Source organism: Hydra viridissima, unplaced genomic scaffold (genome assembly GCF_058129835.1).
Source record: "Hydra viridissima isolate aposymbiotic clone 2 unplaced genomic scaffold, HvirCarnegie_v1 scaffold_3, whole genome shotgun sequence".
NCBI lineage: Eukaryota > Metazoa > Cnidaria > Hydrozoa > Anthoathecata > Hydridae > Hydra > Hydra viridissima.
The window spans coordinates 14,818,797-14,846,401 of record NW_028324302.1 but is presented as its reverse complement, the minus strand read 5'-3'; the positions used below and the strand labels follow the sequence as shown (position 1 = coordinate 14,846,401).

At 28.8% G+C, this 27,605-nt stretch overlaps 1 protein-coding gene and 1 long non-coding RNA gene across 17 annotated transcripts; one reads left to right on the top strand and one right to left on the bottom strand.

Moving 5' to 3' along the window:
• Window positions 1–275: 275 nt before the first annotated feature.
• Window positions 276–26,750, bottom strand: LOC145202294 (uncharacterized). Of its 15 annotated transcripts, none has more exons than XR_016450653.1 (21): window positions 26,039–26,285; window positions 16,565–16,743; window positions 16,225–16,386; window positions 15,207–16,018; window positions 13,421–13,577; window positions 10,121–10,472; window positions 9,514–9,697; window positions 9,309–9,413; window positions 9,131–9,219; window positions 8,577–8,723; window positions 7,371–7,482; window positions 7,061–7,197; window positions 5,943–6,058; window positions 4,256–4,536; window positions 3,295–3,603; window positions 3,077–3,212; window positions 2,778–2,985; window positions 2,464–2,637; window positions 2,168–2,236; window positions 1,151–1,306; window positions 276–546 (listed from the first exon to the last, which is right to left on the bottom strand). XR_016450653.1 is itself a non-coding variant. In XM_090081564.1 (21 exons), exons 2-21 carry the CDS (start codon window positions 16,721–16,723, stop codon window positions 397–399), a joined length of 4,002 nt encoding a protein of 1,333 aa, XP_089937690.1. In that variant the 5' UTR covers window positions 16,724–16,731; window positions 26,039–26,750; the 3' UTR covers window positions 276–396. The 15 variants fall into 15 exon arrangements, 9 of the variants coding, with proteins under 9 accessions (XP_089937690.1, XP_089937692.1, XP_089937689.1 ...); XR_016450651.1 differs by having other exon boundaries at window positions 16,221–16,386; window positions 26,039–26,271; XR_016450652.1 differs by having other exon boundaries at window positions 1,151–1,302; window positions 16,221–16,386; window positions 26,039–26,271.
• LOC149891148 (uncharacterized) lies at window positions 22,075–27,605 on the top strand. 2 transcript variants are annotated; one of them, XR_016450672.1, is made up of 3 exons: window positions 22,075–22,211; window positions 27,208–27,311; window positions 27,431–27,605. It is a non-coding gene; the product is annotated as an uncharacterized LOC149891148 (long non-coding RNA). The 2 variants fall into 2 exon arrangements; XR_016450673.1 differs by lacking the exon at window positions 22,075–22,211 and adding an exon at window positions 26,791–26,892.

Here is a 27,605-nt window from a genome sequence, read left to right as displayed (position 1 = left end):
TTAACATACTTAAATAATAACCACAAGAATAAAATCTCAACATTAAAATTTCACCGTGTTGTATCATTTTAATGACAAATTGAAAGCGCTGCATCGGTAAAGAATTAATACCAACTTAAATGCTGAATTATAACCTCCTTTATGATTCTACCTATTGACACATTTAACATTAACGAAAAGTTATTTGAATTATTTGCTGACAATATTAAATCCATGAACCTTCTTGAGAAATTAGAGCTTTTAAAATAGGGTAAACAACAAGTAAAAGAACTCTCTGCTTATATCATCTCGGTCAAATGTATCGACATGTCGTCAACAAATTCATATTGATTATTACAAAAAGTTTTATAAATTATTGTATTAAAAAAGCTTTCTAATATACATTTCGAAAACAGACTACTTGTTGACACCAAGTCGTTTAATAACAAAATTTAACAAGTTCTCGATTCGGTTGTTTTGTGCTTCCATGTCTTTCATTCTGGTCCGCAAACCGTGCACCATTTCTTTCAACATTTTATGTTCTTTCTTGATAGTTTTTAAATCACCCTAATCGTTAGTAAAGAAACAGAAGTTCCGTTAAAAAATTACTAATTTTATGCAATAACTGCAACAAAAAACGTGAGTTAGAGATTCTAACTGCTGATTGACAGAAAATGCTTTTCAAGTTTTACTAAATGTTGTTGTGTATGTGTGATGTTGTGTTATTTACGACTAAGTTAGAAACCTTAAGATTGTTAAGATTGCAGTGGAATTTATATAAAAGAATGGAACTTAGCAGGTTACATTTGAGAGTAAAATCATCGAGCAAATGTTTTATGAATTTAAAACAAATTTCACATTTTAGTTGTGACTTGCGTAAGAATTTTGGTTTAGTTTTTTCCATTAATAACGAATAAGTAATAAAAATAACAGATCTCTATACCAGTAAAAATTTTTTTTTACTCAGCTGTGCTATTCAGTTAAATCCATTCAACTTAATTCTCAAAAGTTCAAACTTGTCACAACATACACTTTGCTGTTTTAAACGCATTAAGATTTTTTTTTTAAAATTAACTTCAAAAATTTTTTCTTTATTATATGTTATTATTCGTTGCTAACGAAACGGGGAAAAGTCTTATTTTAAATCTAACACAAGAAGTTCTTTTAAAACCTTTTTATCCAGACTTCTACTATGATCTTCAAGAGACCAAAATGACCAAACACTCCAATTTTTTCGCATATTAGGATAAATTGATTCTTCCATTTTTGCTAACTTTCTTTGGATTGAAACTGGTAAAGCTTTTTCTACACTTAATGTCAGATCTACCTTTAAAAAAAAGTTAAAACAATTTTAATTTCATAATATTAGTTAAAAGAATTTTGAAACAAGACTTATACACCATCCATTATCGCTAACATAACTTGGGATGAATAGAAATTTTGCGTCAGACAGACTTTGTACCAGGACTGCGTAAATTTTAATTCTTAAGATTTTTTAGGAATCCGGACTCTAAAATAATACCATACGGCCTTTTTCAATAGATTTAGCAAAAGACTTGTAACCAAAGGAATTTTTTACAGAAATTCAAATTTGATAAAGCAAGAAAATTGTACATTAGATATCGAATTTGATCAAACCATGTGTGAAAGTTATGAGAAGCAATTATCAATTGAATGCAAGCAAGGAACAACGCACTTTACAACTTCAAATTCAAAATAACGCAAAATTTTAGAAAAAACAGACAAGTATGATATGTTACTAAAAAATACAGCATTTAGTAGTTTTTTTTAGCAGAGGAAAACTAAAAGAACCTTCTGATCATTTAGTTTACTTTATTATCTATCGTTTTTTATATTTAAAGTGCTACAAGTAGATAAAAAAAATATCACTGCGCATGAAAGAGTTTCTTAATACTTTTACTCTAATATCAAATTTAATCCAATTATTCGAAGTAATAGAAAAGTTTCTTTTATAAATATTACAAGCCAATTTATTTCTAATATTGTCTGTTGAATTACCGGTGTTTTTTTTGTACAAACTCTCTTATTTTTATATAGAATTCCATAAAAAAAAATCCAAAACTCAATTCAATTAAGGATTTTCCTTTTAAACAAGTTGCATAAATAGAACTTGAAACTTGACAAATGACAAACATTATACTAAGAATAAAGATAAAATTTGTCTCACCAGCATAACTAATCTGTTAACAACAGCTTGCTTTTGGACACCTTCAATATCATCAACAGCTATAGCGATCTATAAAGTTTAAATATTTCAAATTTAAACAGCAATACTTTTAAAAAACTCAAAAAATTACTTATTTGTTTTACCAAATATTCATTGGTTAATTTAATTGTTTATAAGGTCTTTACAAGTATTTTAATGATCATGTAACTTTTTTAAATTTAAGTACTTTACCTCTGAAAAAAAAATTCTGATTAAACTGACTAAGATTAAAATTAAAGTTAAAAAAAGAAATTTACCAAAAATTTCATCAATGCTAAACAGGAAATGATTAAATAAGTGATGTAAATAACCCATGCAATATCTGAAGGATGAAATGACTGACTAAACAGCCCATCAAAATTGTACTCTCCCATCATCCCCAAGAGTGCTTTAAGAGTAGCTCGTCCCGGAGTAGAATAGGCGATTGGTTTCTGCAAAAAAGAAAAAATTTTTTAACAAATCAATATTATAGTTTTAACAAATTTTGTATATTATGCTGATTGAAAATTTTGTATATTATGCTGATTGAAAATTCAGACAATTTTTTAACAAACAAAGTTGAATAAGAAACCTCATCAAACAAAACTAAATGAAGAGCAAAGCCAAAAGAAACAGCAAACAGCAGAACAACCAGTGAAAACTGCAAAAAACTTTTAAAAACATGGGTAAACATCACCACATATATTCCAAGTTTTGGAAATTTTCTTAGAAATAACACCAAAGCTAGCCATGATAGGGTGATTGTAGCTGCTCCAAGACTATCATACTGCCCTGAACACCTTGGTAAAATAAAATTAAAAACAGATATAGCTTATCTCCAAAGAACCTTTAGTAACTGTTAAAAATGACTATATATATATATAAAAAAACCTTTTCCCATTAGCTGAATATGACTGCAATACAAAGATTGTAGAGCAAATATAAGCAGCTAGTTCAATAGATCTCTGCAGAAGAAAGTAATGACGGCCCTCATAAAGAAGTTTGATCAGCTAAATAATAAAACAAACTTTACCATTTAAGTTTACTTTCAAATTCTACCAACTTAACAAACTCATACAAGACTAACTAATAAAATTGTAAATAATTACCTCAATTATCAAACTTGTGACGCTCAAAGCCAGGGCAAACTTTCCTCCAGGATCAATAAAGAATTTTAATGTAGGAGAAAGATTTTCTGCTTGACAAAAGCATTGAGTTTCATTTGTTTTAGTTTTTACACATTCTACACTATGGCGAACAGCATGTAAAGATAAAGCGTAACTTGTTAAAAATAAGAGGAAAACTACGTATAAAAATAATCTGAAATAATAAACATATCTTCCACATGACCTCCACTTGCGTCTTAAAAGATAGGTGACCAGGGGATGACATAAAAGCATTGTACGGTAGTTTTTTATCTACAAAAACAAAAAATAAATCTTAAAATGATTTTATTCAATGAAGTTGTTATATAGTCATAAGATTAAAAAAAAAAGCTTGATTAAATTCAGTTCTTAAACCTCTTACAAACTCTGCCAAAACAGAACCTTTGTGGCTCTGCCATTTTACTGCAAAACTTAAAATTGTTTTTTAAATAAAACATAAAACAGAAATATATTAAGCATGAGCATCAACTCTCAATGTTATGAGAATTTAATGTAAACTTTGGAAGGATAAGAAAAATTAAAATCATCTTTAAATTTATCTTCTTTTATGTTTTTACTCATTTAAAATTCTATGCATTTATCTTCTAATAATTTTATCTTCTATCATTTCCACCATGTTATTTTCAAAGTATTTTATTATGAACTTTAAAAGGATATAAAGAATTAAACTCTGTTTTGTCTTCCATCAAAGTTTATTAATTTAACCAAAAAATAGCTGTAATTTTAGAACCCTTTTTGAATGGGAACTTGACATACTGCATGACACAAAGACTTTTCACATTCAGGCAATAAATTAGGAGAGATGAGATAAAATGAAACTTTTTTGCTTCTAAAAATCTTTTACTACTGAAATCAATGCCAGTTTGATCATTCAAAGACTTTTTATTATAAATATATAAAATACCATAAATTCTAAAGTATGATTCTGTTTCACATCACTATTCTTCATCCCACATTTTACTTTTATTTTTCTGGCCAACTGTACAGCATATGATGATTTGTTAGCAGGTAGACCTAGCACATTATGGTGCTGCATTTTATATTCATTAAAATTCATTGCATTTGGCCCCCATGGAGTAAAGAGATCTTCCAGAAACTCATAGCAGCATGTCACTTTATACTTAGGGTGATCACTTGGTAAACCATTTCCAGTAAGACATTTGTTAAATACTAGTTCAGCCACATCTAAAAGATATGCTAAAATTATAAAATCTTTTATGTAAAATTTAATAGAGCATAGAAGAGGTAAACTTAATACTAATGATGTTATGTTTAGGTTCATAAAAGAATACAATTCAAATGATTTCTAAGAGGAAAAAGTATTGCTTTTTCATTCTAAATTCTGCAAAAAAACTAAAAAACCTAGATTTAGACATTTAACAATTTTTAGTAAAATAGTTTGAATGATTGGATAATAGATGATAGATGGTATTATCAAATAAGTGACTACATAAAGAAGAATTTTCTTTAGCAAAAAAGAATTCCTGGTATAAATTTCTTTAAAAAAATGTCTTTAAAGAGCTTCTTTGCATGCCATTTTTAATTAATAGGCATAACATCAAACAAATTCAAGTCACTGTCATTTTTGATGAAATGAAACCCTTATACCTGAAATGTTTTCCATTAGCTGCAAGTGCAGTAAGTTTTTGTGTGACAATCTAATTAAATGAAAATATTGTGCTTTCAAATATAACTTGAGCCTTTAAAAGAAATTACATCAATTAAATCTAGAAAATGTAACAATTTGTTTCCCCCTAAAAGATTATGTATTATAGTTTAGTTTATTATAAACTTTTTGACAACCTATTTGAGATTTTAATAATAAATTCAAAGTTCAAAATAAAAAAGTGAATAGAAAAGTTATCTCTAAATTTAGAAACTTTGGATTTTGAGTTTAGGAACTTTAAATTCATTTTAAATTTTCTTTTAAAAAAAAAACTTCACTTGATTAACAGCCTTAACACATATATTTTAACTTAATTGCATTTTCATATTTTGTAAAAGTCTGCTAGAAAAAATATTGTTTGTATATTCAAAAGTGATAGGAATGTAATATTTCTTTCTATAATTATTTTAAATAGTAAAATTTGAGAGGAGAAAGAAAAAATAGATATAAAAATAGATATTTTAATTGAATGTTTAGAGCAATGATGGACCATACCTGGCTCTTTCTCAACTTAAATGCAGTCCCCCATTAAAAAATTTAAACTAAATTTAAACTTGTTTATTTAATAATATGTAATTATGGTTTTGCTCTTTGTAATATATAAAAGAAAACAAAATGCTGCACTCATTAACTACATCCATGCCCACCCCTGGCCTAAAAAATAGGCTTTTGAAAAAACAAATTTTGACATTAATTGAACACTGAAATGAAACCATTTTATAGCTCGATTTTAAATAAATTTAACAATGTTTTTCTCATCAAAAGAAACAATCAGAAATATGGGATAAGATTATTCTTTCAAGGCTGTAGAGCACATTAAATATTTGCTACATATTTAAGGAACAATACTTGAATGTGAAACATAAATATTGCCAATGAACAACTAAAGTTAATAAACAAAAAGTTCAATAACCAAATTTATTACCAGGAAGTTTTTTAATCAATTTTCGCATCGGTGTGGTAAGCTTATTTCCTTCAAAAGTAGTGTTACGTAATGCAATCTTCCAACTGTCACTTGCAATAATGGTTACAGCTGCCTCTCTATACAAATTTAAAAGCTGTATTAGCAAATATACTAATAAAAAAAATATTTCAAAAATTATTTACCAAAAATTACAACAATTTTTACAAATATGCATTTTTTGTTATAAAACTTAAATTTCTCTCATCATACTTTCCTTAACTTGATTTAGTAAAATAAATTAAATTTTGTATTGACAGAATCCTTTACTTTAAAAATGTATCCTAATAAAGATCTTGTTTGATTCCCAAACAATAATCAAAATCACAGAGCAGGAACTATCAGAAATTTAAGACAATGAGGAGGGAATGGTAGGATGCTTTTTCTTCATAACCAAGTTTTATAAAAAATGGATACACAAAAGGTACGCATAAAATAAAGACTTTTTTATTCTGATCCTGGGTATTAAATAGTTTTTATTTGATCCTGGATAGAAAGTTTTATTTTATTGATCCTTTGAATTAAGCATTATTTCTTCGTTGTTTACACCTTTAAAAAAAATGCATACTTTTGCATTCTATTAAAAATGATGAAAAATTTGGGGCACTTCATTTAACGTAGATATACTACAAAAAAACTCAGAAGTGATTATCTTACAAAAATTGATAACATTATTTTATTTACTTGAGCTTTTTAAAACTTAGTTTTGGTAGGAACCCATTTCTGGTATATATCTGGACCTTTCTATATCTACTACCTTGTTTCAAAGCTCCATGCTCTCTCTTTGGAGAACATGAAGAGAGACTATATATAGGGTGTTTAAAAGTTATTGCAATTTTTTTTTAATCTTAAAAAACTTCATTTACTTCATTTAAATGTAATAAACACTTTTCTTATTGTAAAAAGAGAAATTTCAAAATATCATTTTCTTAGTCACCAAAGCAAGTTTTAAAGGAAAATGAGTCATTTTTTATAATTTTTATGTATAAGAAATTAAAAATAGAGCATATTATCCAGAAAGTTTTATTATGTTCCAAAGCATAATTAATTTATAAAATTTTATAAATTTTTTAACAAGTTACCTTTGCTTGTTGTCAACTGCATAATCTAAACAATTTCTTCCTAAATGGTCTTTCCAAGAAACATCAGCATTTCTTGATAATAAAAGCTTCACAACATCAACATGCCCCTTCTTACAGGCAAGTTGTAATGGACTTACCTAAAGAGGGGCAACAAAAGAAATTAAAGTATTTATGCTAAAACTTTTCTGTAATTATATATAGCTACATAAAGTAATTATATTTTAATTTAACTTTGTAAACATGCTTATCTAAGATAAATACTTTAATATATCTGTATAATTCAAAATTGACAATAAGATAAATAAATAACCATTTTTTTGTCAACAGGATTTACATGAGAGTCAGCATCTAACAATGTTTGTACACAGTTATTCCATCCATGAAATGCTGCACAATCCAAAGGTGTCCAAAGTCCTGCATTTCTATGAATTTATATGGACTTAAAAGTTTAAACAAAGAATTTACCTAACTTTTTTTTAACCCCCCCCCCCCCCCCAAGAATAAATAAATAAACTTAAGAGAATATGGTCAAAACAGTTAATGTTGTGCAATTCAATAGTTTGCTAAAAGCTTCACAGTTATTTTCTATAAGATACCCTTGAAAAATATTTTGAAAATTTAGCTATCGAGAAGAATTGTCTTTCCTAATGTGACATTTTGAGAACTGACATCCTTGTCAAAAGTTAAAGATCACCTTTGTGTGGCTACAATATTAATTCAATGATCTTCACCCATTTTGTATTTAATAAATATGTACTATATTTAGTACTGTCATTTTATGCCATTTAAGTTGGAATACTACTAATAATACAACTTATTGCACTGTTTATAAATACTGCACTGTTTATAAACACTGTTTATAAATACTACTTATTGCATTGTTTAACTCCAACACTACAGCACACATTTAAAACTGTACTTTGAGAATAACTTTTACCATACTAAATAAACATGTTGGCTGCATGTAGAAACAAACTCAATGTACACAAGAATCACTTTATGTATTGTATTTTAGTACTAATAGTGTATAATATATACATAACTTGAATAACTTCACAAATCTGATGGATATCGTTGAAAAATACATAAAAAGGTCACTGGGATGTTTTACAATAAATTTTCAGAGGAAAAACTGGAAGGGTAATAATACCCTACTAAATATTAGATTACAGTAATGTTACAGTATAGGTGAATGGCAACAGCAATTAAAAAATCAAAAAAGTGACAATTATGCACAGTTTTACAAAATATATTTTGTAAATATTAAATGCAAGGTATTAGTTAACATTTGAAAAATTTAACAAGTAAAATAAATCTATCAAACAATCCTGGAACTAATTTTCAGATTTAATAAAATTATGCAACTACAACCCTCCTTGACCAAACATTTTTAAAAATAAAGATATCTTAAAGAGATTTCTATGCAACATGTTGATCTCTATTTAGATGGCTGAATACAACCAGACAAACAAGTCATCTAAAAGGTTTTAAAGAATTTTAAAACAAAATTCAAAACCTAGCATCAACTGTAGCACCAGACTTTATGAGTATCTCAATAACTTTAACATGACCTTGAATAGCAGCAAGATGAAGAGGGGTATTTGAAGAAATATCCACATCTTTCACAATGCTCAAGACATTTGATAACAAAATTTCAACAATCCTGTACAATATAATACTCAACTCATAGTTAATCACATTTTAAAATGTATATAACATACATAAAATAAATACATTAAAGAACATTTTTCTATTTGATGTAATAAACTAATTAACAAATAAATATAATTTCAAGTCCACACTACTTATGTAAGACATACTGAAAAAAGAGAGAATTAAAAATGTATAAAAGAAATGAATTTACAACAATATGCTTCAGTTTATTTAAAATTAGCCTTTTAAAATTTAAACCAAAACTAAATTGTAGCATAATTCATGTGAAAAAAATGCAAGATTTAATTTTGATTTATAAATGAACTATTGGTATCATAGCTGTAGTAACATTTTGACCAAAAGCATACACACACAAAATGTAACCAAACATTATTAAAACTATTTCAACTTGCTTACCTGCAACGACCATACTTTGCAGCCAAATGAAGAGGAGTAAGATTTTCTTCACTTTTTGCATCAATTTTGGCTCCTAAGCTCAAAAGAGCCTAATAAGAATTAATTTCTTAAAACTAAAAAGTTTTATTTTCAACGATTACAATATCTATTTTTGCTCATATTATCAACAATTTAATACCTGAACAATTTTATCATGTCCCTCTTTAGCAGCAATATGCAAAGGTGTCATTTCATACTTATCAAAATCATTAATAAAACTTTGACCACCATATTGACATAAGAGCTAGATAAAATTATTTTTATACACATAAATACACTTTATGATGCAGAATTTTACTATTACTTATTAAGATTTTCATGTTTTCTAATTTTTAAAGCATCACCTCAAAAGTTTCTTTAGAATTTGCTTCAGCAGCGATGAACAAACATGTCTTATCGTTTAAATCTTTTGCAGTTATGTCTGCTGAATGATCTAATAAAACTTTCACTGATTCAACATTATTTTTACGCACTGACATAAGCAAAGGTGTTTCACTATCTTTATCCCGACAATCAATTTGAGCACCTCTAAAATTATTTAATTCAATATTCCTTTTTAAATCAAAAGAATATATAATTAACAGGGATGACTTTTTAAAAATTGTGTGCTCTTAAGCACTCTTTTATTCTAACAAACAACCTTTAATATCCAATAAAAAATTAAAGGGTTCAAAGTAACAAGATGTTCCTCATATGTACTGTATTGAAACTGCAGGTAATAATGGTTAGATGATTAAATTAGGTATAGCTTTACTCCTACACAAACAAATACTAACCATACATTGAGTTGAATTATCAACCACTTTTATTGATTAAAGAAATTATTACAAATTATACTTTTAGTCTCTCATTCTTGAATTCATCAAAAATATTTATTCCTGTTTGTATTTTTGTTTATTGTAAACAAAGAATATTTCATATTTCATACTTGCAAAACATAAAAAATCATACTTGGACAACAAATATTCTATAACTTCTACGCGATTAAACATTGCTGCCCGATGCAAAGGGGTTTCTTTCAATAAATTCTTTGATTCAATAACTGCACCATTATTTACAAGAAGTTTTGCTATTTCAATAAATCCTGATGTACAGGCTAAATGAAGCGGAGAAACCAAGTTTGCTTTTGTTGAATTGACTTTTGAACCTTTTTTGATAAACAAATCAACAATCTTAATGTGATTCTTTTCAACAGCAAGGTGAAAAGCAGTTTGTTCATCTTGATCACATGAGAAAAGTACTTTAGCTAACATTAGAACACCACCTCTCTTTTCTGCATGATCCAAGAACAGCCTCACAATTTCTACAACAAAATATCCCAATTTCTACAACAAAATATTACAATTTCTACAACAAAATATTACAATTTCTACAACAAAATATTATAATTTTAAAAATTGTCCACTACTGTTTGTTTCAGCACACTTGCTTTTGGTTTGGTTAGTTATTATATACAGCAGCTCTTATAATTTAAATTAAAAACTTTTATCAAATTTAGTCATTAGTTTGTCCCATTTTATTATCTAAACTTACAAAATGCACCTAGTGCAAAAATTTTGTGGACACCTGAAGTAATTTCATGTATTTATAACATGTGCCATTGTTTCTAGTTTCTATCAATATTAGCAAGGAATTTAAGGCTATCATGCATCTGGCAGCTGAACACTGCTGTTTTAAAGACATAAATAATATTAATTAGTTCAGTGCCTTATAAGATTTTAGAAAATAGAAAATTTACAATCCAAATTAAAGAGTTAACAGAAGTGGAAAAAGCCTGGATAATTGCTTGGTGTTGAGAAAAAGTTCCCAACAAAGTAATAATGGAGTGTACAAAGAAATCGAAAACTAGTGTTTTTGAAATTCTTGCACATTTTAAAAATCCTCCTTTTGGAGTAATTTTTTCAAATAAAAAGTTTAAATTAACTACTAAGGACACTGATCACTGATGCATTGAATGAAAGAGAGATGATCAAGAATTACAGAGTTGAAAAAAATGTACCCATCATTGCTTGGAAAATTTTCTTTTAGAACAGTTCAAGTTATGCTTCAAAAACACCTAGGCTTACCATTTTGTATGTCAGCACAAAAACCTGGTTAAGAAAAAAAATGCTTTTGCCCTAAGGCATAGGCATTGGAGACCAGAACAATGGTCCTACTGTCATGTGGTCGGAAAAAAGCAATTTTTCACCGATAAGTTCTGACTGATTAAATCTAATAGACCCAAAAAACTGTCAAACATAATGCGTATATAATGGTTTGGGGTTGCTTTTTTGGTAAACAGGATAGAGAAACACTAAACTTTCTTCCTAAAAATGAAACAATTAATTCTGAATGCTATATAAGGTGTTTAGAACAAAAACTTCTGGACCCTTTTGAACTTCATCAATCAACTTTCTTTATACAAGATGGTGCATGTTGTCATACATCAAAAAAATCAGTGGCATATTTCTTGAGCAAAGAAATAAATATATTGGAGTGGTCCAGCAACAGCCCAGATCTTAACTCAAAAGAAAAGTTTTGGAAGGAAATCAAATCAAGATTTTGTCAAGCGTGTTGCACTTCAATTCCAGAACTGATGACAGAAATAAAAAGAGTTTGAATTCAGGACATGTCCTGAAATACTTTCAAAAACTCTTTGAAAGCATGCCAAAACACATTGAAATGGTACCATCTAACAGGGTGACTATGAATGCTTTTTAAACATTTTTGCATCATATAACAAAACAGTTTGTCTAATTGCTACTTTTTTTTTTAACAGAAAATTATACTATCCAGCTTCCAGAATTGGTCCTAGGCCTGATAAAGATTATAAAGTAAATACCTCAATTTCTTATTTTATACAAGCATCTTCGTACTTTTAAAACAGGTTGACTTTGAACACGGGATTCGGGGTGACGGGGTTACCAGCAAACATTATACTAGTTAATTGTTTTGAATGTTCCTGTTTGTTTTCAACACGGTGTCCATGTCCACGACGAACAATAACAGCTTTGGATCCTAGATTATCTGTTATATTGGTCTCATCATAATTATATATGTTTTCTGGGGGTATACCTTTTAACTCTTGATATAAGTTGTTAAAATAACGGTTAAGGGTTTCTTCATTGACTAAAGCCCTACTGTGCTTTACATTGTCAGCAACCCTTTTCGTCAAACAATGCCTTTTCATGAAAGACTGAACCCAATCTACACCAGGTATATTATTTTTAAATAAAAAATCTGTTATTTTCCTTTTATCACAATAACATTTAAATAAAAGTCAAATGTCCAAAGAATTAAGAGGTACCCTCCAATCTGTCATATAAGTAATTGTTTGAACAATTGAATTTTCTGTCTGGTTTGTCCAACATGCTTTTTTGGAACTAGATTTCCAAGTTTTACGTTTTTATGGAGAGTTCCTAGCGGAATGTTATAAGCTTTGGCTGCTTTCCTGATAGTAAATCTGTAGTTTTTCACTTTATTTACTGCTACTTGTAAGTCTTTTTGAGTGTAATTTGTTTTGTAACCTCAGCTATTTTCCTTTCTTTTGTAATTTTGAGGTATAGTTCCTTAAATTAATAAAAAAACAACTTGAATTCTTGATAAAAAAAAAAATATCATTTTTAAATGAGCAAATAATCATTTACTGGCAAGTTACACCCTCAATGTTGAATTCATTAGAACAATATGTACCTTGATGTGTAGCAACTTTTATAGAGTTTTGATGCGCGCTTTTTAAGATATAGCTTGATAAGTCAACTAACTGCCCGAACAATGTAACTCATGTTGTTGATATGCGATAAAGAAAAGCCGAAAAAGGAAAATATTTTGCTCAGCCTAATATTAGGTTTTAAATATTATATTAATGCAACTGGATCAAAATAACACACAATTTAGATCTATTGTATGTGTTGTTTCACCTTTTAGTTAACTTGGTACTGATGTTCATAGTCACCCCTGTTGATGGTACTTAAGAACAAAGGATAGATGACTAAAAATCAAATAAATCTTAAAAATCAACATTTGTTGTTTTGTTGCCCTTTATATCTGGAATTTTTGAAAAAAAAAGAAAAGAAAATTAAGTCAGATGTCTGCAAAATTTCTGTGCTAGCTGTAGCATTTTTTTTATTGATATTCATTTATACTAATTTGATAATGTTATTGATATTTTGATATTTAGTACAAATTCAAGAAAATTCTCTGTTATTTTTATTATGCAATTGTTATAAATATAAGTAAACTATTGTAATAAGATTATAAATTTTTTCTCACCAAAATGGCCTTCCCTAGCTGCAAAATGCACAGGAGTCATACGTTCTTTGTCTTTGCATAAAATATTAGCCCCATGTTGAAGAAGTAAATAACAAACATCATATGATCCATATAGTGCTGCACAATGAAGCGGTGTCATTTTTGATTGATCAGTTGCCTAATAGAACATCTGACATGAATTATAAAAAACTTTCAAAAGATAAAACAAAATAATTTTTTTGCACAGTATAAAATGTTTCATATTTATTAAATACAAACTAGGTGAAGATTATTGAATTAATATTGTAGCCATACAAAAGTGATCTTTAACTTTTGACAAGGATGTTGGATATGTGTATGATGGACCTCCTTTGTTGTTGACCCTTCACTCTGCTGTATGCTTTTTTTTTTATAATTAGGCTTATTGAAGCTTTTTAATTTTAAAAATATTTTTTTAAATTGAAGTATTAGATTCTATATCAGAATCATATAGTTTTTTCATCATGCCCTTATGATACCTGTTGATAATCTGTTTTTTAAAAAAATACTTGAAAAAAAATAACAGAGATTTTTTTTATAATTCCCAGGCTTGATTATTAGAAAATTTACTAAATTTGGCTTACAGCATTCTAAGAGGAGATTACATGATGATATGCTTAATCAAAAAAGTTATACAAAGATTAACACTCCTAGTAAACATTAGTTTGTTATAAGAATAGTCTTGGAACTATACCTAAATCACTTATGTATCTCTCATATTGATGAGAATAACATCTCATGATAATACTGACAATTATATTATAGAGCATCATAAGGAGAATAATTTAACACCACAAATCTTCCATATGATTCATAACCAAAATATCATATTGGTTTGAGATTTTTCAGTCTGTTTACTGTAAAAAGACATAAATATATTATAAATACTTTCAAGCTAAAATGCCTAGCAGGATACATAGATACCTGCAGGAATTGTAAAAAGCATTTTTTGTATTAGGGGTTTTATAATGAAGTCTATAAAGGAATTTTAAATCATAGTGATAACTTGCTTTGTGCCTATTGTATGTATCTACATACTGTAAATCATTACAATTTGTTATATTTATTTTAAAATAGTAAACCTTTAAAATCAAATTTGATGGAAAAAAAAGGCATTTTTTATGTCTGTATTAACAATTGGATTGAAATATTTTCTAATATTTTAATTATATATTATGTTTGTTTCTGAATAAAACAGTTTTTTTAAGCACTGTTTTATTTGGTAAAATACTTCTTTTTTCTTGAATCAACATAAATTTTTCTAGGAAGTGTTTTTAGTTTATTTAATGGAATACCAAAAACTACATTTTGAGAAAATTTGTAATTCAATCTGTTTCAGTAAGAACATCCATTTAAATGGCTCACTTTTCCTTCTTTAAAACTCACTTCATAAAAGTAAATATTTTTGGGCCATAGTTTATGAAATAAAATTCTTTCATATTTGCTCAGAAGGTTATCTTGGAACTTAATAGTGTAAAAAATAGATTATAAAAAATAACAAAATACTTGTTACTTTTTGAAACCTATTTGATATTATCAAATTATGTTAGCTTTACTTTAAATATCTGCTGCTACTGCCTAACTTCACCTAACTTGTATATCTAAAATTTTTCTTTAGCCATTTTTCTAAAGTTATAACACCAATTTGAAAAGAAAACTTGTACTAGAAATTCTCTTGAACTAGTAAAATGTATTCCAAAATTGATTTTATTTATTTTAAAAATTAACTTGAATTATAAATTTTCTAACATAAAAAATGTTAAATTACCTCTAAGTTAACATGTTTTTGTGCCAGTAGCTGTTCAGTGGCATGTTTATTTCCTCTCATAACAGCATAATGCAGAGGAGTGGAATCATAAAAATCTCTTGCATTTATGATTGGTTTTTGATCTAGAAGATACTTAAGGATTGAATTTTCATGAAGTGGATCTTGAGTTTTTGAATATTTTGAGGATTCTTTCTTTTTTATGTTATTTTCCTTTAAAAACTCAGTTGAATATTCAACAGCCAAGACTGATTTTTCAAGGCCTATCTCATTTAACTTATCTCTTAAAGAAAATGATTTAGTCATAATCTCGGATGAGACAAAATGTTTTATTGTAGGTAAAATAAGAGCATCAACATTTTTTATAAACTTTTTTTCGTTTTGACTCAGTTCATCAAGTATTACAATAACCTTCATTTTAGATTTTGTTTGCATGTGCTCGTAAGTATAACGATAAAATTTTTCATAGCCAAAATTTTTAGATAGCTTATAAGCTTTTGTATCAGATTGCTCTGTATCCATTTTTTCATGTGAACTATTTGTTAGACTCTTGTGCTGTGTTATGGAACCAAAATTTTGCAGCTTTTTTTTGCTATTTTGAAAAGCCATTTTTGCACTTTTTAATAGCGATTTGTTGCTACTGGTGCTGTGTAACTTGTGTAATTTAAGATGTTGATACAAATGGTTTTGCTTTTTAACAGGAGTTTGCTCATTCTTAACTCCAAGACCAATGCAAGGAGACTTTTTTTTTTCAATAATGTAGCGTGAAGCATAATGCAAGGGAGTTGCATTATACTCGCCTTGGATGTTTACATCTGAATGAGAAAAATGCATTAAAATTTAAAAGTTTGTATCAATAAAAAGATTTAAAAAAAAAAAAAAAAAGACAAATAGAATAATTAAATTTTCAGCTGAAAAAGAAATTCTATCTGTGTGTGTGTGTGTGTGTTTGTGTGTGTGTGTGTGTTTGTGTGTGTGTGTGTCTGTGTCATTCTTTGTTAAAACAGAAATTGTTACTTGCTCCATTTTCAACAAGAAGCTTAACTACAGACAAGTGCCCATATCGAACTGCATAATGAAGTGCAGATGTTTGCTCATCATCTTTTTTGTTTATTTTCTTCCTGTCTTTGCCAAACAAGTTCAAATATTGCTTCACAACATTATATTGTCCATCACGAGCTGCCTAAATAGCTACTACAGTTTAAAGATTTAAAAGCACATTCATACTAACCTAAAGTATTAAAGTATTAAAATCCAACAATGTGCCAAAATAATTACATTTATCAGTTGATTAAAAGCAAATGCATATAAATATAACAAGATATTTTTTAAACAATAAATTATGTAGATAAGAAATCTACCTGGTGAAATGTCAAAGATAAGGTTGCGCCAAACAAATCATTCCTTTTTTGCCGCGAATTTTGAATAGTTGGTAAAAAAATATTCATAATATGTTGCTGAGGAAAATTTGGCAAAACCTGTCTTTCGCGTAATTTTTTCATCTTCAATTCTTCAGGCATATTCGTTGCTAAAAATTTAACTAGAAAATAAATTGCAAATTATTAAACTCTGAATCAAACATTTTGAAAACAATTTTGTGGACAATTTTAAATTACACGGAAATAAATTGAAAAAAGAAAACAGTCAAGCGAGAAAAAAATTGGGCGCTTGCGCTTTCTTTTAGGTCTTTAAGGGCCAAAAGTGGCGCAGAAAACTTTCCATGTTTAGGTCTCATACATAAGCAGTATGAGACCTAAACATGGTATAAACATTATTGTTAACAACTTAGCAGGTCACCTATTTAAATTTACACGTTTCAAAAAGACGCGAATTATTTTTTGTTGTTGTTCTTCACTTTCTTCGAAAAAATTACGTTAACGTTAAACTTCTTTCAAATACGCTAAAATGTTGAACTCTAAATGATGCCAAAATAAAATTCATGAAAGGCCGGAAATAATCTATTTCTCAAATATAGCATTAATTTTTGCTAATATTTCAAGGTAGTTTTCAACAACGCGTAAATTAAGGCGCGTAAAATATACTTAACTTTCACACATACTTTTATTGCAGAAAGATCATTGTCTAAACTATGATCTCATTGTCTAATATAAACTGAAAAATTATTTTTTATGTCAGAGCCTTTGGAAGACCAGAAAGTTCTTTCGAGATGAACTTAATGCACTCTGTAATGTAGTATTTACATATGGCTTTTTGTTTCACGTTGTTCTTTAAAATTCTATCAGTCTTTCTCACGCATATCATCATTGTATTGATAAAAGTCACTAAAACAACTCATTGTTAAATACATTAATTTCAAAAAACTATCTAGCTATGTAAATAAATATTCAAGTTTATCTATGTAAATATATCTTCTGTGTAATCTAGATAAATATATATGTGTGATTTTTTTGAAGCAAATTTAATGTAAACGGTTAAGCTACTGTCAGACAGAAACAATATTTATAAGTAAATTAACTCATTTTTACGCAAGATTGTAGATAATACAAAGCGTCAAAATGACGATAGCATCTATATCGACAAACACAGAAAACAAAATATTCAGATAAACAGTGTTTCATATATTAATTGTAAAAAAAAGAAAATGTTGATATTTTAGAAGACTACGTAATGCAATTTATCACCATGTCTCCGACCATAACTAACTACATTAGGCTTGCCTAATGACGTCACCATAACTTTACCTTATGCAGACCATAAGCACTGATCTCTATAATAACTGGATAGCGCATCTCTAATATCAAAATTAACGTCAAAATCGCCATATTGGAAAGCCCCAGAACAATGAAATCTGATATGTGCGATAAAGCGATAAAGCGATAACCCGAAAAACAGAACTTAAAGCTTACGGGATTAAAATTTTTGGGGCTTTCCAATATGGCGATTTTGGCGTCAAAAAATAAGAAGTTTTGCTCGGAGTTGCGCTATCCAGTTATTATAGAGATCAGTGACCATAAGTAATCATGGACGTATAATAGATGGACGTGCAACTGATTGTTTTACATCAAAGAGGCCTCAGAAATCAGCGAGCCATGTGAGTTTCCGACAAACTTAATTTTCACCCGTCAACAAAAAAATCTTTTAAAATGGCTGCCCACAATTTTAAAACAGAAACTCTGATCACGTAGTATTAGTTTAAACTTTTATAGCATTTGTTTAATAAGACTGTTCGGAATAAAATAACTGCTTCACGCGTTGACAAATTACAAAACAAATTACACCAAGGTAAAGGAAATTAGTTGTCGGCACTAACAGATTTTATCTTTTTTTCAGGACGAAATTTGTAAATTTTTTAAACTTTTTTTGTGGAAACAAAGCTCGTCAATGATAAATAGACCTGTAAAGATAATTTTAAAATGACTAAAAAAAGTTTAGCGAAATATAAAAAAGCTTAAATAAAATTTTTTGTCAAAATCTGGTTTCATTCAATTTCTTGGTCCTTCATTTACCAGCCTTAGTTTTGTGTATTTTTTAAAGTATTTTTTCCGATATGTTGCCATTTTTTGCCTCGACTACTCTATAAGCTCCATAATATATATTCCACTATGCATTATTTTTTTGTAGGTGTATTTTCTGATGGGCTTTTTTATAATTCATTTGATAAAGCAATACCTTTTAAAAAGTTCTTCAAATTTATAATTATCTTGCAAAATACGGCCAGATATTTCATGTTTTCGTTTTTCATATTTCATATATTATTTCATGTCATAAAAAGCACATAATAACCCATTTGTTTTTGTCAAATAAAAATTAGTTTATATATTGCTGGTAAATAATATTATATTAATATTATATACTTAGTTATTCTTGCGGTTTGCCATAAATTAGCTTTGCTAAATTCTTTAAATATGTGACAAATTATTTTTTTCTTTATTGTATTTACATTCATTTTATGTATGAGTTATTTATCCTTAACTATATATATTTTTGTTGTTAAACATAAAAATGGAAAATTCTGTAATATTCATAAACTGGAAGTCTACAGTCTCAACACTGCTGTTCACTTGAATTCGAAGAACCTAACGAAAGAAGCGATCGCACTAATGCTGTAAGTTGAATGCTACTTTGGACATGATCTAATCATAAAGACTTTTTTTCACTTTTAGTATCAGTACATGTGAAATCCGATTAACGCTTCCTGTTAACTTTTTTTCCTATTGAGTTTTTTAGCTCTGCTTAATAGAAAATTTCATCAGGCATCCCGTACACTCTTGCATAATGCAATTCCTGAAAGTATGTAAATCTAATTTTTTTTTTTGTCATTGTATAAAAAGTGGTAAGTCTCTTCATGGCTTCTTCTTTTATGGCTTCTCTTCAGAGAGAATTAGATCGTAATTTTCGGGCAAATATTTTTTTCAAATAGCTTTATTGAAAAACCCATCCACACAGTAATTTATGGAAAACTCATATGCGCATTCACACCATACTATTTTAACAACTACCATGCTGTTTTAATAACCACCGTACGGTTTTAACAACCATCGTACGGTTTTAATAACCATAAACATAATCATAAACATCGTAAGGTTTTAATAACAATCGTACGGTTATAATAAACATGCTAAATAATTGTTAGACCAGCGAAGCTGTAAGTTTATAAATCTCTATTTATTAGTGCTGTTGATTGTCATGAATTGGTCTTGATAAGCAGCAGCATCAACTTATTCGTTTATTATGTAAATTAGTAACCTTTAATTTCAGAAGAATTTCGAACATCAACTTTTATAATAACTTACACAGCTATTGGTGTTCTCCTTTTCATTTTAAACCAATAACGGCATTTCCATACCATGGTAACGTTATAAAAGCAAATATTTCTAATAATTTTTCTGCATACCATTATTCTGAAGTATTAGAGCTAGAAAACTTTAGCTTGAAGAAAAAGAAAAACCCTACCAAAACGCTAATATTCGCTATTTCCTCAAGATTTTAAATTTACATTCTATAAACCAAAAACCTAGGTACAGTTGTTTGGTTTTTTGGTTTAATTTTTTAAACTTTTGGATGATTATAAAATTTTTTTTGGGCCTAATCTTATAAAGCTGAAAAATACCTAATGTATCGTTGAGAAGTCAGACGTCCATCATCAACAATAAAAAGCTCTGTGCGAGCTGTTAAAGATATTCCGCCCAATACCATCAAAGAGCCGCCTCTATATAAAGTGATTTCTTGAATGTTATATGCGAAATATCTTTCATTTGGTCTTCTGTTCCCTTTGGGTTGCGATCAGAACTTATAAGGCAAAAACTTTGACTCATCTGTAGATAAGACCTGTCCCAATCGTGTATTTCCCAATTCACATGCCTCCCTGCAAAAGCCAGTCTGTTTCTTCGGTGGTTACAGGCAATCTGGAACCAGTAGCTGCTGCCCGAGGTCTTAAATTTAAAGCACGGAGTCTTTTTCTTATGGTATTTTGACTAGCGGTAGTTCCATGAACCTCAGCAAGTTGTATTTGGAGACTTTTTGCAGTAGTGAACCGTTCTCTCAGTGCATTAAAAATTGGTCCTCCAAGTCATTGGTAGCTTGTAGTCTGCCTTGGCCAAGTTGTCTAGCGTTATCATTGGTCTCTACAAACCTTTGTAGAACCCTACCGATTGTTGTATGAGACACTCTAAATCTTCTACTAAGTTCGCGATTTGTAAATCTTTAACTGGACAAAGTAACAATTGCAACATTCATCACGGCTTAAATTTCGTCTAGAACGCTGCACTGCGAACAGATGTGTTGCTCAAATGACAGTTATCTTTTCTACTGTTAAAACAATTTAAAACCAATACATAATTTTGTTTTAGAAGTAAGGTTTAATTACAGCAAAACATACTACTTATGAAAAGCTGCTATAATTTGGAAATTAAATAAGGGAAACGGAATAAAACCTACAAAAGGCGTAACAATAAACATTATCATTTTTGTAATTGATTTAATCCAGGAAATACGTAATATTTTTCAAAATAAGTCGGAATTTATAAGTGGTGCGTTAACTTTGCGGTTAAGTGTATTTTCTTTTTGAAAACAGGGGTTCATCAATTTCAACAATGCATCCTGATCCTCTTATTTGTTCCGGATGATTAATGATTTACGAGACACATACGTCTAGGCTAAATTGATTCCAATTAACACCTGAATGTTGACAATCAATGTTAATTCATGTTTAATGTCTTCATGCAATAATCCCGTTAGACCATAAATACGTTATGCCTATAACTTTCCACAATTCTAAATGAGATTTTCAAAGAAATTGCTTTTTCCAATACTTCAAGTTTTTTTACAGCAGTACAACTCCAAATAAAAATCTCCACAGTCCGTAAGTTATTTTGCAACATGCAAGGTTAAGCACATCAAGGGCAACTCATTGTTTCTGCAAATGAAATTAAGTGTTCATTATCGTCACTTTCAATATCCTATTTTGAACTTAAAAAAAAACATCATTTTGCGTTGTGATAATGTTTGAAGTAACAAAACTTAAAGGTGTTAAGAAAATGTCGAATAATAGCGTATTGGCGTGTTTTTTATTTTCCTTTAAGATAAAGATAAAGTACTCTGTGTTATTAAAAAAACAAAATGGTAACCATTTTCTTCATTTTAAATGTCTTTAATAACCTGCAATATGTAAATAAGAAAAGGGAAGCAGGGGGGGGTTTGCAAAGTGCATTTGCGCCAGAAGTGTTTTATAAACAAAACTGAAATTTTACGGAATTTACAGAATTTTTACATAATTTACGTATTGGAGATGATTTTCAACAATGAATTATGTAGAAACTTTCAACACCAGTCTTTTAAGAAGAATCGAATTTTCTAAAGTTTAGTAAAACAGAATTCTTTCCACGTTTAAAACAGCAAATGCTTTTGGTGTGAACAAGTTTATACTCATGCATAAACTTGTTATTTTTGAAAAACAAGTTTAACGGATCACATTGAACAGCACTTCTGCACAATAGTTTCAAGGGTTAAAGCACGAGAATTGGATATATATTTTAAATGACTAATTTCGTAAGTTTCTGATTTAAAGTTTATATTCGTTGTTTTCAGTTTTTTTTCCTATTCACTGAAGCGTCACTAGAATGAAAGAAAGTTATTAAACGTAGCATCAATATTCAACTAGTCAATTGACGATAATTACCTCAACAAGGCAGGAAATAAAAAACGTTTGAAAGAATTATGTTTTAAATGCCGATAATTTTGCTTTATTGAAGCCATTTTGGCATGGCGATGTTTAGCATAATCATGTGGCTTTAAACATATTAAGGCAGTAAAAACAAAGAGGATTGTGAGTAAACCCAGTTCATCAATTTCCAAAAGATAAGGATAAAAATATTTCAAATAATTATATTAAAGATTTAATGGCATTGTTATGAGCCAATTAAATTGGCTGCAGGTTTCGAGAAAATCATATGCATGGGAAACATGCAGGAACTCATCCTCTATACCAGTGGTTCTTAACCGGTGCTCCGCGGAGCACTGGTGCTCCGCAAGGTAGTTGCAAGTGCTCCACGAAATTATGAAACTCAAAATTTAATGTTCACTCACTTATTACTTTACACTGTAATGATTACAGTTTATGTAAGAAGCTATAATAATTGGATTTCAGTGCTCCCCAAACTTTTGTCATAATCAAAAGTGCTCCCCAACTTCAAAAAGGTTAAGAACCACTGCTCTATACAGCTAAGAGTCATCACGTTTTATACCTATTCAAACAAGTTATGCTTAAGTCTATCATCGAAACTAAAGGAGGGAGACGGGACCCGCTCCTAGTCTCCTCCTCGCTCATCCACCCGTATTGTATCAGACAAACTAAAGCTGTTTAAAATGTCATTAATATAAGGCTTATCTATTTCAAATATAATGTATGTAATCTTGTTAATGATAAAAATGACGCAATTCTAGACATGTAAACCGTATAAGAAACTAGAGATAAAACAATCGAGATCGACATGTTTCGAAGATGAAGACGAAGCTTCGACGTCGTTAAAAGTTGAGTGTGAACGTGTTTCAAAATTGTTAAAAGTTGTATAAAATTTAATAAACTTAATTTTCAAAATCGTAAACGGTTTAAAATTTCTAACGGCTTTCGAATTCGCTTCCAAAAATTAAAGTGTTTTCGAAATCGTTTGAATAAACAAAACGAATGCGTACGAAAGTTAAATAAACGAACATCGCGTGGCATTCAGGTTTAAGCTCAATGACTTTTAGTTCAAGTTCAATGACTTTTATTTCAAGCTCTGTAAGCTATATTTTAAAGTGAAGTAAAGTGCTAGTATGCTAGTGAAGCATAAGTATGCTAGTAATCTCTGCCTTTCTAAGTTCTAATTTCTAAGTGAAAAAAGTTGAAGCATACACTACAGTAAAATTACAGAAATATAGAATATACAAAAGATATGCTGAGACACTTGCATCTCTTTACATAGGCTTTCATAATCGTTTAACTATTTATTTTTTCGAAGTTTAACGGATTTCAACATTGTTTAATTCAAGAAAAATCGCCAAACTGATGGCTTTCAAAGTTGAACGAAGAGTATACGAATTTGAAAACCGTAACTCGATTGTTTTATCTCTATTAGAAACTGCACCAATGTGCAGTGGGAAAAGCGCTTAATCTACAAAACTCTAATTTGAAAGGACGTAGAGATCTGAAATTTTGCACAGGCATATGATCGACCTAGGCTCACCCATCTACAAAAATAGGTGATTTTGGCGAGTAGGCGTGGTACCTCCTATATGTGCCAAATTCGGAAATGCATGCAAATATTGAATTCCAAAAAATTTAATATAAAAATTTATCAAAAAAAAAAAAAAAGTCTAATTTACAAATCTAAGCATTTAATTTATGTATTTGAAACAATTTTCGGAAGAAACAAAAATTCATATTTATTTAAATATTTTTTACATTATAAGTTGTATGCGGAAATGGAAAGCAACTGCTAAATAATTTCAGTCACTATCGGAGTCAATATCAAAATCTTCCTTGTCTAGCATGTAAAAAATCTGACTGCAAAGATATATTAAAAGGCGCTGAGCATTGACGATTTAACGCTTTTTACAAATTGATGAAATGAGGGGATCTGAGAACACGAATAAAGGCGTGAAATAAGTCCTCTATGATTTTTTCGCGAGAGACTTCTTTACGCATGTTGTGCTCCCAAATATTTATGAAATCTGTATTTCTCAACTCCAAGGCTTCCTCAGACATCATTCCGATTGGCAAACAAATACTTTCTATAACATCGCCTCTATGAATTAATAGCTTGTGAACACTGAATGGCATAGGGTACAGCTCTATGTTAAGTTTTTTTTATTTTGCATCGTCTTCGCCTCACCAAACATTATCTCTCTTTTTAGTGTAGAGATGCTTTAAAAAAATAGTAACATCTGTCAAAGTGGTGGCAGCTAGATTTTTATGATTTTTTTAGTACACGAACCACTTTAAACAACAAATATGGACATTTAAAGGAACTCTTCCGAACTCTTTTTTAAAATTTTAAAAGTTTAACTAAGAGTGATGATAAAATACTGCACACTAAAGCTATAACAATTCCATCAATTATTTACTCAAAAAGCAAAACATTTTTTACAATGAAAAAAAATGTTGAAAAATATAAGATTTTAATTTGTAACAAAAATTAAAAAAAAAAATAATTTCACAAGCAGATGATTCATTCCAAAAACAGTTGATTTACGACGCAAATGTAAAAATTACAAATTTGATTCAATAGCTTTCACAGCTCATAAAAATGTCAAAAAGAAGAAAAACTAAAAATAAAATATGCAGTTATGATTATGTTGAAGTTGTCAACAAATTCTCATCGAAATATTACTGCAAGTCAAACTTTGACTTTTCATGCAAGATTAAGCGTTTTTCCCACTGTACAATGGCGCTAAAGAAATATCGACGATGATAAAAACCTTTCAGTACAATTTACACGCAATTGGCGATTGAATTATGGGATTTAAGCATTTTTTCTAAAAATTCAGATTTCATGTCTATCTATTAAGTAATAAAGTATGATACAAATAAATCTAAAATCTGAATTTCAAATCGGTGATATTTTTTTTTTATGTTGTAAAATGTTTCAATGATAAAATATAGAACAGTTAAGTTTTAATTCAGTGAAAAGTTTAATTATTCAGATTTTTATAACTAGTTTTAAAAATATATATTTTAAGATAGAGTCACAATATAAAATATAAATTAAATATTTAAAAACTCATCCTTCATCAATTATTTTAATAAAAAACCATGGAGTTGTATTTCTTGTTGGACAATAGCGGAATAAAAAAGCTATTGGTTAGTTCGTAAAAGATTTAAATCTTCTCATCTTTTATTGTTAAGCTCCTTAAGCGGTTTAACATACGATTTTCTTAATACTTGTGAAAAGTCAGCTTATTCAAATTGTTCCAGCAATTTGAACTTCAATTAATAAAAGTAATTACTCTCAATATAATAACAATCCTCTTTCACACAATCTAAACAATCCGAATTGCGTTCCTTATACCTGCAGATATTCAATTTTTGTTTTAAAAGATAAAATGTACTAGAAGTAGCATTTGTAAGAAAGAGAACTTTGTGTTCAAAGACTCAGGGTCCACCAACTAAAGTACTACTTTTCGCTGTATTTTATGATATTTTTTTTTTACCAAGTATTTTACCGCTCACGTGTATGATTTATCTACATTACTATTTTTGTTTTGTAGTTATTGTACACCCGGTTTTTGTCAAATACGATTTTAAAGTAAAAAAAATAAAATTTTTGTCAAATATGAAATTCAAGTAAAACAAAAATAATTTACTTTTTTTTTTAAGTATCGAAAGATTCGCTTACCTTCTTTTATGAACAACTTCTAAATTCGTTTCATAGATTTTCTTTTGCGATTGCAATTAGTTCACATACTTCTTGACCATTCTATTTTTTTTTATCTTAATTTATATTCTTGATTTTGGATTTTGACGTCAGCATCACAAACTTATGTTACTCGAGTTAACACATATACTTAGAATACATATACATTTCTGGCATCTTTTTCTTGAGGATCTTCATTCATAAGTTTGCTATCTGTCTAACATAATCTGATTTTTAATGGAACTTGACGTCAGCAAAACAAACTAATGTTACATGAGTTAAGCACGAAAAAACACTTGTTTATTCACGCTATTAGCTTTATGAGACTGTATATGAGTTTCGAATTATGGAGACCACTATGTCAAAGTGCTATTTAACTTTCATTCTTTTATTGCAGATTACGAAATATTATTACCAAAAATAAATTACAATTTTGTCCATTTATTTTGCCGTTGGAAAGCGTTTTTTGTAAAACAACCAACGACTGTTTAAAATGAGAAGTTTCCTTTTTCACATAAAATACTTGAAACTCCAACGCTTGATTTACTTTTTATTTCACATAAAATACTTGAAACTCCAACGCTTGATTTACTTTTTATTTCACATAAAATACTTGAAACTCCAACGCTTGATTTACTTTTTTTTTTTCACATAAAATACTTGAAACTTCAACGCTTGATTTACTTTTTATTTCAAAAAATATTTTAATTTGTGATTTAATAAATGTCCTTAAGCGACAAGCTGAGCAACACTTTTTTAACACCATAAAAAAAATTTGTCTAATTTTATTAACACATGAAAAAAGATAGAAAGCACTAAAAAGTCAGCCATGCAAGGTATGTATTTTATACTTTCCAAGACTGTTAAACATAGAAAACGACAAGAGAATATGAAAAAAAGTGGATAAAAATTTACTCCGAAAATGATATTTGCCGAATATCGCAATTAAACAACAGTCAACTCTTTTAGATTTTAGATTCTCCCTCAAAATACATAAAGATGAAGATGGTGACAATAATTACGACATGAAACTACAAGTTTAAGTTTTCTGTATACAGCAACAGTTGTTTTATGTTTGTTCAATTTATACAACGAAGCCATTGCCTAGAAATATCTTGCTTGTATTCAATTTTTATTTTTTTTATTTTTAGAAATTTTATGCGAACGTCATAAATGTATGGTCCCTTGCTCATCAGTCGACCACAAACCACTACAATAATTATTAATAGAAGTTTATAAGATATCCTCACCAAGGGTTAGTTTAACTTCTTTTTATCTTTGTAACTCGATTTTATCGTTTTTTGATTTATAAATTTTAAGGCGTTTCATATAGAATCTGTTGATCTTTCACTTAATTCGTTATACTTTTTACAGCCTTCATTGAAGCGTTTTATGTTAATGTCGAAGAAATCCTTTGATCATCAATTCTATGGTTTGACGATTTACGGTTTAAAAGTTGGTTTAAATTTAATGAAGTAAAAGTTGCCAAATTGCTTGAATATTTTTAGAAAAACCATAAAAACTTAAAAATACCTATTGTCAAATTTTT